Below are 14699 nucleotides of genomic sequence, written 5' to 3'. Positions count from 1 at the left end.
CCCCCCCCCCCCCCCCCCCACACACACACCAACTAAACAAAACCCTAAGGACATTCATCTAGTTTGAGGAGTTCTGAGGTCGTTGCTTGATAAACATTTTATTCATAGCTGACACACCAAGAAACTTGTAACTTAAGGTTATGGCATCTTCCACATTTTTCTCTCATTGATTCCTTGAAAGTATCTTGGAAGGTTTTGATTTTATTTCTCTTTGAATTGAAAGCTGCCAGTGCATTTTTTGAATCAAAAGAGGAAATGTGAAAGGGCATTGGTATGAATATTTGTGTTGGGCAGATTCCTGTGTGACTGCAGAGTCTCTTCTTCACTCTCCCTTTAGGCTTTGCTGAGTGTGAACTCCTTGGGGAGAGGTTCAGCTGAGAAGAAGTGGCAGAGAGGGAGCTGACACATGATGCATTTATGCCAGAATGGGAATAGAGCCAGTTTTGCTGGAATTCCGAGTGGAATTTTCCAAAATTTGAAGAATACATTTTTTCCCCCTCTCACTATGTTTGGATATAAGTAAAAAATTCCTTGGCAGAATAACAAGATAGTGATGGGATTATTTTTAAATTCTCAGATTGAAAATATTTTCTTTGAGATTTTGAAGACAAAATTCAGTGTCATTTCTTCTATCTGAGCATATTTAGAAGTAAAATTAATATGTAGTGGTTATATGAATACGTAGTAACTGGTGGGTAATTAAAAAATGAAAAATAGTAATTAAAGGAATGCATAATATCATGTGAGTTTAAAAAGTCAAGTTTGAGCCAGGCATAGTGACACTTGTCTATAATCCCAATGACTCTGGAGACTGAAGCAGAAGGATTCCAAGTTCCAAGATAGCCTCAGGAACTTAGGAAATACCTGTCTCAGAATAAAAAGACTGGGGATGTGGCTCAGTGGTAAAGCACTCCTGTGTTCAATCTTCAGCACCAAAAACCAAACCAAACTAAACCAAACAAAAAAACCCAGACCCTCAAGTTTCATATCAATGCTGTATATGAATGTAGTAAGGGGCCTAAGACATTGTTGTTTCGTTTTGACCTTCTCATTTTACATATAAGGAAAGCTGAGATTCTGTGTATATGAGCCAGGAGTGGAAACTTTTGCTTTAGATGCTTAATTGTTAAAGAGGTTGTATTTTTTTTTTCCACTGATTTAACTCAAACATGCAAATTCAGTGTCTTTGGGAAAATAGATCTACTGTTATTACTTGTTCTCTTATACATTTTTTTTTTTTTGGCATGAGGTTGGTACTGGGGATTGAACTCAGGGGCACTCAACCACTGAGCCACATCCCCACCCCTATTTTGTATTTTATTTGAAGACAGGGTCTCACTAAGTTGCTTAGCACCTGGCCATTGCTGAGGCTGGCTTTGAACTTGTGATCCTCCTGTCTCAGCCTCTTGAGCTGCTAGGATTACAGGCATGCGCCACCGCCCCCAGTATATATGTTCTTTTCTTGAAAAATAGAATAGTCAACCTGGACTACATAGCCTGATGCTGAACATTGTAAATAAGTGAAATTTGGAATATTCTTGATTGACTTCATTGGATTTTTGAAAGAAATTCTGTGTGTGTGTGTGTGTGTGTGTGTGTGTGTTATGAGAGAGAGAGAGAGAATGTCTCAAGTGACAGGAGTTGGGTTGTCTCAACTCAGTAATAAAGAGGCAGGAAATTAGAAAGTTACTTTTCCCTGTGGACTTCCCAGATTGTTTTTTCCACTTATGTAGGCAGTATAACCTGAATTTCCTATTTACAGCACTCACTACACTTGTAATGAATTTTTTTTAAATTTCAGAGTTTAATATTTTGAGTGTTTTAAAGTCCAAGATAGACCTCTAAATATCTCAAAATGCCAATTTTAACTCAACAAACATCAACATAAAAATATTTTAAGAAATTCATCCTTTTCTCTGATGTTTGTGACTGGAAAAAGAAAACTTGATTTCTTTCAATTGACACAGTGTATGTAATATACATAATAATTGTACATATTTACAGGATACAATATGATGTTTCAGTACATGTATACATTGTGTAATAACTAGGTCAGGATAATTAGCATATTCATCATCTCAAACATTTATCATTCCTTTGTGGTGAAACATTCAAAATCTTCTCATCTAGCTATTTTGAAATGTACAATATTTTATTGTTAAGTTTAGTCGCTTGATTGTGCAATAGAATACCTGCACATGAAAGTAGACAGTCAGCCAAGTAAAGAAACAGTCCACAAAATAGGAGAAAATATCTGTAACCTGTACATCTGACAAGGGGTTACTACCCAGGATATATAAAGGACACAGTTCATAGCAAAAACAAAACAACAACAAGAAAACAATTGAAAAATGGGCAAAGGTGGGGCTGGGGATGTGGCTCAAGCGGTAGTGTGCTTGCCTGGCATGCGTGCGGCCCGGGTTCGATCCTCAGCACCACATACAAAACAAAGATGTTGTATCCGCCGATAACTAAAAAATAAATATTAAAAAAAAAAGCTATTAAAAAAAAATGGGCAAAGGCATATTCAGCATTTCTCAAAAGAAGACATACAAATGGCCAATATGTATATGCAGAACTGCTCATTGCCAGATACAGTGTGGCACTTGTACATAATCTCAGTGACTGGGGAGGCTGAGACAAGAGGGTCTCCAGTCTAAGGCCTTCCTGGGCAACTTAGTGAGACTCTCAGCAACTTAGCAGGATCCTGTCTCAAAAAAAAAAAAGGCACAGATGATGTAGTTCACTGGTAAAGCACCCCTGGGTTCAATCCCCAGTACCCCCACCCAACACACACACACACACACACACACACACACGCACGCACACACACACATACACACATACATGCATGCACGCACCCACGCACGCACACAAAAGCTCATTATCATTCATCATCAGGGAATTACAAATCAAAACCACAAGGAGATATCATTTCATTCCATATTGAGTGGCAATTATCAAAAAGACAAAGGGTAACAAGTACTGGTGAGGATGTAGAGAAAGGGAACCCTTATACACTGTTGGTAGGAACATAAATTAGTATAGCCATATAGCAGATGGTTATGCAGATTCCTCAAAAACTTAAAAATAAAACTACCACATGACCCATGACCCAGGAGTTCTACTACTGGTATATATCCGAAGGAAGTGAAATGAGTTTCTCAAAGGGATTTATGTACTCCCATGTTTATTGAAGGCACTGTTCACAATAATTAAAATAACTAGGTTTCTGCAAGTTTTTAAGAATGCTCTATGGTTCATTTTTTTAGAATATTTTTTTAGTTGTCAATGGATTTTTATTTATTTATATGTGGTGCTGAGTATCAAACTCTGTGCCTTATACATGCTAGACAAGTTCTCTACCACTGAGCCACAACCCCAGCCCTCCATGATTCATTTTTCTCTACCATTGTGATACTTTGGCAGAAAATTTGAGAGTGAAATGTTCNCCATTTCCATGCAATTTCCCTTCTCTCTCCCTTTCCCTCCCACCTCTCATCCCTGTTTAATGTTAATCTTCTTGTCATGGAGAGTGATGTTCTTTTATTTGATCTTTTTTGAAGCTCTCTTTAAAACATGGTAGCATCTTCGTTTTCTAATAAAGGTAAAACAACTTGCTGATTTAATAGAGCCAGCAAATAACCATCTAAGACTTGGACACACAGATTATTCTGCCTATCAGTCCCTTAATCTAGTGTGAGTATTACTATTTTTGATTTTCCAAGAACAATCACTCAAGTTTCATTTAACTCTTTTATAACAATTAGCTAAGTAATACTTTGATTGCAGAGAATGAATCAGTGCACTTCTAAAAGTGGTCAGTTTTACTTTCAGAATACAATCCATTGTTAGCAGCAGGAATTTTAACCACATTTCTATACAGGTCTCCATTACTTGCAGAATGGGAGCCTGAAACTTAAACAGAGAAAAAGTTGGTATACAAAGTTCCCTATGTAAACTTACATAGGTGAAACTTTGCTTTCTTTGTTAACTTCCACACACATAAACCTTTGTTATCTGACTAATTTTTCTCCAGCCTAATATAGTGGAAATAATGCCTCTTGAGGTGGGAGGCAGACAGATATGGGTTTAAATCTGTTTTTTTTTTTAGATTTTAAAATTTGTTTTAATTAGTTATATATGACAGGAGAATGCATTTATGCACTTTGATATTCATAGATGGGATATAATTTCTCATTTTTCTGAGTGTTGCAGAATCATATTGGTCATGCAGTCACATATATACATACAATAATGTCTGTTTCATTCTACTATCTTTCCTATCCCCTCATCCCCTCCACTTCCCTCCCATCACTTCCCTCTACCTAATCTAAGGTAACACTATTCTTCCCTAGTGTCCACTGCCTTATTATGAATTAGTATCTGCATATTAGAGAAAACATTCAGCCTTTGGTTTTGTGGTATTAGCTTATTTCACTTAGCATGATATTCTCCAACTCCAACCAAATGCCATAATTTTACTCTTCTTTAAAGCTGAGTAATATTCCATTAAATATATAATATATCACATTTTCTTTATCCATTCATCTATTGAGGGACACCTAGGTTGGCTCCATAGTCTAGCTATTGTGAATTGAGGTGCTGTAAACATTGATGTGGCTGTGTCCCTATAGTCTGCTGATTTTAAGTCCTTTGGGGATAAACCAAGGAGTGAGATAGCTGGGTCAAATGGTGGTTCACTTCCCAGTTTTCTGAGGAATCTCCATCCTGCTTTCCATAGTGGTTGCACCAATTTGCAGTCCCACCAGCAATGTAGGAGTGTACCTTTTTCACTACATTCCTCGCCAACATTTATTGTTGCCTGTATTCTTAATGTTTGCCATTCTGACAGGAGTGAGATGAGGTCTTAGAGTAGTTTTGATTTGTATTTCTCTAATTGCTAGATAGTTGGACACTTTTTCATATATTTGTTGATCAATTGTATTTCTTCTGTGAAGTGTCTGTTCAGTTCCTTAGTCCATTTTGGATTGGGTTTTTTGAGTTCTTTATATATCCTAGAGACTAATATCTCCCTGATACCAAAATCAGACAAAGACACATCAAGGAAAGAAAACTTCAGACCAATATCCCTGATGAACATAGGTGCAAAAATTCTCAATAAAATTCTGGCAAATCGCATACAAAAACATATTAAAAAGATTATGCACCACGATCAAGTGGGATTTATTCCAGGGATGCAGGGTTGGTTCAACATATGGAAATCAATAAACCTAATATATCATATTAATAGACTTAAAAACAAGAATCATATGATCATCCCAATAGATGCAGACAAAGCATTTGACAAAATACAGCACACCTTCACGTTCAAAATACTAGAAAAACTAGGGATAGTAGGAACATACCTCAACATTGTAAAAGCTATATATGCTAAACCCTAGTTCAGCATCATTCTAAATGGAGAAAAATTGAAAGCATTCCTGCTAAAAACTGGAACAAGACAAGGTTGTCCTCTTTCACCACTTCTATTCAACATCATCCTTGAAACTTTAGCCAGAGCAATTTGATGAAAGAAAGAAATTAAAAGGATACAGATAGGTAAAGAAGAACTGAAACTATCACTATTTGCTGATGGCATGATTCTATATCTAGAAGATCCAAAAAATTCCACCAGAAAACTTCTAGAATTAATAAATGAATTCAGCAAAGTAGCAGGATATAAAATCACCCATAAATCAAATGCATTTCTATTCATCAGCAGTGAATCCACTGAAAGATAAATTAGGAAAACTGCTGCATTCACAATAGCCTAAAAAAAACAACAACAAACAAACCTGGGAATCAGTCTAACAAAAGAGGTGAAAGACCTCTACAATGAAAACTGCAGAACACTAAAGAAAGAAATTGAAGGAAACTTCAAAAAGATGGAGAGATCTCCTATACTCCTGGATAGGCACAATTAATATTGTCAAAATGGCCATACTACCAAAAGTGTTATACAGATTTAATGCAATTCCTATTAAAATTCCAATGAAATTCTTCATAGAAATAGAAAATCATGAAATTTATTTGGAAAAATAAGAGACCCAGAATAGCCAAAGCGATCCTTAGCAAGAAAAGTGAAGCAGGAGGCATCACAATACCTTAGACCTTAAACAGTACTACAGAACTATAATAATAAAAATGGCATGGTATTGGCACCAAAATAGACTTCTAGACCAAAGGTACAGAATAGGGGACACAGAGACAAACCCACATAAATACAGTTATATCATACTAGACAAAGGTGCCAAAAACATTCACTGGAGAAAAGATGGCGATCTAACAAATGGTGCTGGCAAAACTGGAAATCCATATGTAGCAAAATGAAATTAAACATCTCTCTCAGTTTTCAAAAAATCAACTAAAAGTGGATCAAAGACTTCGGCACTAGAACAGAGACCTGTGCCCAATAGAAGAAAAAATAGGCCCAAATCTTCATCATGTTGGCCTAGGATCTGACTTTCTTAACCAGACTCCTAAAGCACAAGAAGTAAAATCAAGAATCAATAAATGGGATGGATTCAGATTAAAAACCTTTTTTTTTCAGCAAAGGAAATAATAAAGTAAGGAGAGAGCCTGGGTTTAAATCTTGAATCTATTACCTATTTGCTAAGTGATCTCAGGGCACATTGCCTGTGTCTTTTTTTTTTTTTTTTTTTTTTTTTTTTGTAAATGGACACATTAACTTCTTTACAAATGCTAAGATTAAGTATGTAATGCTTTTCACTGTATCATCATATCTGGCAAGAGAGTAATTTAATTGGTTTGGAATGAAAGGTGGTTATATGGAGGATAGGTGAAGGGTGGACCAGAATTAGAAGTAGTAACCTCTTGAGACATCCAGTGGCCTCCACCTTCTGCTACTGTCTATCTGAGCATGAGGAAACCAAGTAGAAATGCAATACTGTGCATTCTTGTATTCTTTCCTTCCCTCAAGGTGTAGTCTGTTTTTATTGTTCCCTAAAATTTTTTCAAGTTCAAGACAGAGGAAAAAGCTGGTTTTGAGGGGCCGTGCAGGGAGGGAGGGAATGAGTAGCTTCTCCATGCTGCTGGAGCCTTTCCCAAATTCCCAGGTTTTTCCTCCATGAAGGAACTCTTCTTCCCACTTGAAAGGGGTTTTGTTGATGGGGAGGAGTTAAGGAACTTGACTGAGAGGCCCAACATTTGGTTCTGTATTGCCTCCTGAACACACCATCATCCATTTTGCTCACCTACTCTTCTCTCTGTATAATTCCCTATATTGTTTTGGGGTTCATAAATTTCTAATTGGCTAGTATTGGCTGTCCTGACTAGTTAGAAATTGATATTTGTATAAAGTTTGAAGATACCTGATGAGATTTTGGATTAGTGGTTCAGATATGATGGTTTGTTGAAAAAAGCTGCTAGATATTTTCATGCATACCTCTGCAACAGGCAGCTACAGACCTGATTTGGACAGATCAGTCAGATAAAACACAAAATACTCTGTTATGTAATTAGAATTCTTAGGACTTTTCTTACTCTATTTTTTTTTCTCTTGTAATGATAGTCGTTTTGGGAATGAGATGAGACATATTAAACACAGTACCTGGAGCATAATCAATTATTAGTAGATTATTTTCTGTTTTTTCAGCAGCATGCCCCAAGATTGAAGATATTTTACTTTAAAGGATTCCTTGTTCCTTATAAAGTATCTCAGTCTCTATACTTTATATTTCAGTATTATGCTTGTTGATTATTAGTGTTACTTTTTAGGTTTGCAAATAAAATGGTAAGGAGATTTTTCCTAAGAAAAATCACTAAGAAGCAAAGAGAAAATGAAAGGGAAAGAAAAATTTAAGTGTCCAAATAATTTATATGGATATAGCAGGTAAAAATGTATTACATCCTTGTAAGCATCATTTTTACCTGTTATATTTATGTTGTTTATGGAGAAATTGATCTTCTCAATTATAATTTGCCTGGTTTGAGAATTATTGGGCTAAAATCAAGAATCAAAGAGGAAATGGAAGGAACTTACTTTAAGTAAGGTCTTTTCATCAGGCACAGCATTCCAGGTGTTCTGCTCAAGTTTTTAAAAACTATTAGGATCCATAATAAAGTGATTGTGTCTGTCTACCTAACCATACCTTTCCTTTTCCTTTCTCCTTCCCCCTCTCTGTCTTTTCTTTCTCATTTTTTGAATCTCTGTGGTAGGATATGTGTATGATTTTTTTTTTTTTTTGCTTAGACTTTGGCAAATTCAGATGAATCCATGTAACAGAAGAATGAATTTTGGTTTATAAACTAGGTTAGCAGTTTGGCAGTTCCCTAAAAAATTAAACATGCATTTACTATTAGATCCAGCAGGTGCACTGTTTGGTCTTCATACAAAGGAGTTAAAAACACATCCAACTAAAACCTGCACATGGATATTCATAGCAGTTTTATTCATAATTGCCAAATTTGGGCTGGGGATGTAGCTCAGTGGTAGAGCATTTGTCTAGCCCCTGGATTCAATCCCTAGAACTGACAGAAAATAATTAGTTAAATTAAGATAAAAATCTTGTTTTCATAATTTCCAAATCTTGGAGGCAACCAAGATGTCTTTTAGTAGGTCAATGGAAAAATAAACTATGATTAATCTAGATAACAGAATGTTATTCAGTGCTAAAAAGAAATGAGTTATCAAATACAGAGGAACCTTAAGTGCATATTATTCAGTGAAAGAAGCCAATCTGAAAAGGCTCCATACTGTATGATTCCAACTGTATGGCATTCTGGAAAAGGCAAAACTATGGAGACAATATCAGTTGCTGCTAGAAGCTAAGGGATGGGGGGAACATAGAGGACTTTTTCTTTCTTCTTCTTGTGGTATTGGAGGTTGGAATCAGGAGTGTTCTACCTCTGAGCTACCTGCCTCCAGCCATTTTTATTTTATATTTTGAAATAGAGTCTTGCTAACTTGCCCAGGCTATGCTTGAACTTCTGATCCTCTTAGCTGGGATTACAGGTATACACCACAGTGCACAGCAACACAGAGGCTATTTAAGATAGTGAAACTTCTCTATATTGTACTATGATGATGGATGCATTTGTTGAAACCCAATTACCAAGAGTGAACCCTAATGTAAAGTATGGATTTTTTGGTATAGATGATTAGAACCCAGGGCCTTGTGCATTCAAGGCAAGCACTCAACCATTGAGCCACATTCCCAACCCTTTTTTGTGTTTTATTTCAAGACAGGGTCTCGCTGAGTTGCTTAGGGCCTTGCTAAATTGCTGAGGCTGGCTTTGAACTTGCAGTCCTCCTGTGGTCAGCCTCCCAATCCGCTGGAATTATAGGCATGTACCACTGCACCCAGCCACTGGTCTCTCTTATTTTAAAATAATACTTATTTCCAAGGGAAAGCACTGCTTTTTGTACCTCCATGTTTCTTTCTTTGGTGTTTATTATCTAAGGGAAGAGTTTGATCTAACTGGACTATTTGCAGATGATCTTAAATCTGAGCAACTTTATCAAATTTTAAACTATCATCAGAGTTGGCCTACATTCGAAAGTCTGTTACCTCATGTATTACTCCCTCCCTGGATTGTACACTCAACTAACAGGGTATTTGTTGGGTACCAACTTGGAGTAGACCTTTCTGACAGGTTTATTAGAGGACATAAAAGGAATACAAGATATGAACCTTGCCCCCTGTAATTTAATACTATAAAAAAGTGTGGACTCTGGGTCATACTGCTAAGCTTCTTATTCCAGATCCCTTACTTCTACCTATATGATTTTGAAAAGATATTTAACCTTTCTCTGTCCCATTTTCTTAATCTGAAAAAAAGGTTAATAAGAATACTTATAAAGTTGTGTGATGTATTAATGATATTAACATGCATGATTATTGTTCCTGGTATTGTAGAAAGCACTACATACCATAAAAATGATCACTACAGCAATCATAAATAAAATACTCAAATCAGAACTAAGGTATCACATAATTAAATTCCACAATGAGGGTTGAAAATAAATCTAGGCTGTTCATAAATTGACTGTCTTTTCCATATGCCGTCCTGCCTCCTTAAATATCAAAGTCCCAGGCTGTTTACAGTCTTTGTTCAGAAATGAGAAAAGATACAAACCTGTAAAAATCCTGAACTGTTTAAGGAAATTTGGTTAAAACTTCCAGGTAGGTCTTCCTCTCCCCAATTCAGGATGTTCCTTCCCATACTCAAGCCTGTCTGCATCTGTTCACTTTGTGTTCTGTATTACACAAAGTGAACAGAATGAATGTTTGGCAGTTGCAGACTTGAGTGAATAGCATTCTCATTTATCCTTTAAGGATGCTAAGATCCAATGAGTCAGTTTGTACCTTAGTATTGCAATCAGATTCTTTTTCATTGATTATTTGGCCAAAAGTCAGAGTTGATGAAAAAACAAACAAAAAAGTGGAAATTTGTTGTTTAGAACAGAGGTGAGTAATTTTGAACAGAGTATTTTATTTGCTCAGTAGAGATTTTTCAGTGGGTGTCAGGCAGCATGACATCATTGGGGATGGGAGGAAGGGACAAAGAGACAAATGATAGAATGTCAAAATTATTTCTTTTCTTCTTAAGTGTTGTCTATTTTAATTTATTCCTATTATTATAGTTGAAGCAAAGTTTTTCCGGCTCAAGCTAGGAAGCTAACTTGGATTCCAAATAATAAAAAGCATAAAAGTCCCTTAAATTTTTTTGGAATGTACCTCCTTTGTAAATGATGCAAACAGTAATAACTTTGTAAATTCAGAAGAGATTTTTTTCCCTTGAGGGCTGTATTATGGGAGTAGTCAGGGAAAAAAATAGGACTTGAATTGGATGATTGTTCTTAATATGAATAGTAGGAAAGTGAAGAGATTAAAGGGGTGGAGCTGAGGACAACTATGATGTCTGAAAAAAAGTAGAAAGTAGTGGAAAGTGAGATTGACCTAGTAGTATTTCAACCTTGTGACTGAAAAATCAGAATTTTTTCTTTAGAATTAGTTGTTTTACTGCTTACTATTTTACACTATAAGTTTAATTCCAAATTATCCTCCTTTTTCAGTGTAAGCTAATTTTATGTCATGCTTTAAGAAATAGACTAAATGGAATTGTTGTTTATAGAATCCGAGGTTTTAAATTTGTCTTTCTACTCTGAAAAATTTAATTTTTTTTTATACTAGGGATTGAACTCGGGCTGGGGATGTGGCTCAAGCGGTAGCACGCTCGCCTGGCATGCGTGCGGCCCGGGTTCGATCCTCAGCACCACATACAAACAAAGATGTTGTGTCCGCCGAAAACTAAAATAAATAAATAAATAGATATTTAAAAAAAAAAAAAAAGGGATTGAACTCAGGGACTGTTTCCTACTGAGCTAGACTTACACCCCAGCCATTTTTTTTTTTTTTTAAGTCTCTCAGATCTGAAATTTGTATTTCAAAGATGAGCTAGGCAGGACCCATTTCAAAGCCTGATTTGCTATTGATTCAAATGGGTGTTCTCAAACTACATACAACAGAATGTCAGTCTCCCAAAGATAGGGGACAAACCCAATAGGACAGCTTTGGGGTCTAATCTATAAATATAAAAATTAACACAAAATTTCTATATTTAGATTTTAACAACTTCCGTTTAACATCTTTTCTGTGCATTGGGTGTTATTTTGAAGTACTTTATAAAATTTTCATCATTAAAACACTGTGAAGTAGGTATTTACCCCATATTACAAATGGGAAAAAATAGGCTCAAAGTTACTATTTCTATAGAGCTAGGGAAATGGGAAGCCCTACACCAGGGTATGCATCTGAAATACATTACCCCAAATATTTTAATGTTCTAAGTCACCTAACACCTGAAAACAAATTTTCATTTTATGATCAGTGAGAATCTTGCCAGGTAAGGTAGTGCACACCTGTAATCCCAGCCACTCACAAAACTGAGGCAGGATTGCAAGTTTAAGACCAACCTCAGCAATTTAGCAAGACCCTAAGGACATAATGAGACCCTGTCTCTAAACAAAACAAAAATGGGCTGGGGACATGACTCATTGGTTAAGTGACCCTGGGTTCAATCCTCTACCGAAAAGAAAAAAAAAAAAAAAAAACCTTAGCTAATCAAAATAGTCAAACCGTCAACAAAGACTTCTGTAGATATCTAGTCTATAGATGATCAACTTTCACTAATAACTCTTATATCAATTTGCAAGTTAACTGCTGCCTCCTCAATAAGCATTCCTAAAATAAATGCTATCCCCTCTAAAATACAAATCCTAGTGAAATTTAGATTAGTCAGGGAATATCACAGCCATCTTAAATACTTCTTAGGCTAGTTATCAGGAATTCTAAATTTAAGATCCGAGATTTCAGATATAATTCAAAATCTACTCGGGTATTCTACCTTGAACTTAATAAAAAACTAATTTTTTTTGTTAATTTTTTAAAAAAATTAAATGTTTACATATTAGAATTTACCATCCTAGCTACATAAAGTTTCCTAAGGCCAGAGCAGGTGGGGGACAAATTACCTAATAAATGAATATAACTATCAAGCACACAGCATAATCTTTCTTTGAAAGTTCATGAACTTCTTAAAGTGTATTAAATTCCAGATCTGGATTTCAAAATTTAAAACATTTTACCTCACTCGACTGTATCTAAGAACTATTGGGCATAAATTTTTTTAAAGGGAAAACTAATTCAGCGTATTAAGACAAAGACAATAGAAATAATATACATGATTTTACTACAATTTTTTTTAGGTGTAGTTGGACACAATGCCTTTATTTTATTTACTTATTTTTTTATGTGGTGCTGAGGATGGAACCCAGGGCCTCGCACATGCTAGGAGAGCACTCTACCACTGAACCACAGCCCCAGCCCCTCAATTAAAAAAAAAAAAAAAAAAAAACAACCAAAATGCAATATCCTAAAAACCCCCAAATTTACTAATTCCTACCAGTTTGCTGTGCTACCATACACAAGAAATTAAAGAAACCATTAAATATTTAGGAACATTCAACATCAGAAGCTTTAAAATATAACTGTAGGTAGTAGCCCTTCAAAAAGCTACAATCTAAATTTTTAAAAATGTATTTCCTCTACAAAGAATCTTAGCCACTATACAAAAATCTGTATACAGTTTTGATACTGAAGCTAATATTGAGCTGCACTTGAATTCACATTCTTAGCAAACAGTTGCCTGAACACACACACGCACTCCACACACATCATTACCGGGGACAGCCACTAATTCTTCATCCTCTCCTCTTCCTCATCATTCTTCCTCCTCCTCTTCTTCCTCCTCTTCCTCTTCATCTTCTGGTTAGGGTTTTGCTAAGTTGCCCAGGCTGTCCTTGAATTTGAGATTCTTCTGCCTCAGCCTCCTGAGTTGCTGAGATTATAGGTGTGTGCTACCATGTGCTGCTGGAAATCATTTTAGATGACAAGTTCTTTAAGCAATATGTGATACCTTAATCTAGCTCTGTTAAGCATTGTAACAATGAATTCTGTAGGCCTCCAGTTTTGAAGGCAAAGAAAACCTTCAAAGTACTCTATTATGAAGGCCTGAGATGAACCCGGTTCTTTAATTCCTTCCTACTTTTTCAGTTTGTTTTATAGATGTACATGGTAATGTTTTCTCCCGTTTGTGATATGTATGGAAATTAATGGAGAAAATAGGAGAAACTTCACTGAAAATTTTGCAGAAGCACATTCTATACAGCAAGAGCCAATTGTATTTAAATTTCCAATGTATTTTCCAGAGGCATCTATGAAGTGTGTGTGTGGGTGTGGGTGTGGGTGTGTGTGTGGTAAGAGATTCAGAAAGACTACCATATGCCACAATTTTTAGTTATTTAGAGGCATTTTTTTTTCTTTGAGTCATGTCTGTTGGAAATATAAAGTGCAAATGAATATTTACAAATCAAAATTTAAAAAAGAAACTCTTATCTATATCTGATATAGATAATAAGCCCCAATATAAATCCTTATAAGACATGTGAAACTTGAAAACCCATTGTTTCTGTTCCAGTGGCTGCTACTTCCAGTTGAATTTCTCTTTAATATTGTGATTTATCTTGTCTTACATAAAAGTTTTTTTAAAATATAGTATGTTTATACTCAAGTTGAACAGTATCTCCAGATTAATAATTCCAAAAATTCTTAAAAGAGGTTTGTGCAGATATATATATTTTTTAATTTCTAAATTCACCATTTTGATACAAATACCCATGGTTTTCTTCTGTGTTTACATGCAGCCAGGAGCTATGGGCGGAGACGAGGTAAAAAAAATTTTTTAATGAGATCTTTTGCTTGCCAAATTGTGAGTAAATATGAGTGTGTGTGTATTTAATCCCTGTGTGTATAAAACAAAAATTGTTATATGGTGTGATGTTTTAACTTAATTATTTTAGCAAAGTAATTAATTTATTACTTTCATTACAATGACTTTTACTGTTTTTTGGTAATTTGTTCTTTTAAGCCTAATAAAGGTATGGAGAAGATTTTTTCTACCTGGAAATTTTGTTTTCTGGCTTATTGTGAATAAATGTGAGGAAATAAAAGGCCAAGCATATGTATTTTTTTGCCTTGTATTCACTATGTTCTGTTCCTTTTCTGAGTTGGGGGTACACTGGATTGAACCCAGGGTTGCTTTACCACTCACCTACATCTCCAGTACTTTGTATATTTTGAGATAGGATCTTGTTAAGTTGCTGAGGGTTTCGC

At 35.5% G+C, this 14699-nt stretch overlaps 1 protein-coding gene across 13 annotated transcripts in view; it reads left to right on the top strand.

Annotated features, from left to right (window-relative positions):
• The window catches only part of Cpeb3 (cytoplasmic polyadenylation element binding protein 3), a 208803-nt gene that overhangs the window by 88669 nt on the left and 105435 nt on the right, over positions 1-14699 (top strand). For 10 of the 13 annotated variants that reach the window (XM_048801753.1, XM_048801751.1, XM_048801746.1 and 7 more), the window contains one exon: positions 14231-14254. The exons of the other annotated variants lie outside the window; for them this stretch is intronic. In XM_048801753.1, coding sequence (XP_048657710.1) covers positions 14231-14254 — 24 coding nt within the window. The remainder of the gene's footprint in view (positions 1-14230; positions 14255-14699) is intronic. 13 annotated transcript variants of the gene reach the window in all.

This window comes from Marmota marmota, unplaced genomic scaffold (genome assembly GCF_001458135.2).
Source record: "Marmota marmota marmota unplaced genomic scaffold, marMar, whole genome shotgun sequence".
Classification (NCBI taxonomy): Eukaryota; Metazoa; Chordata; class Mammalia; order Rodentia; family Sciuridae; genus Marmota; species Marmota marmota.
This window is presented reverse-complemented; position numbering and strand designations above follow the sequence as displayed.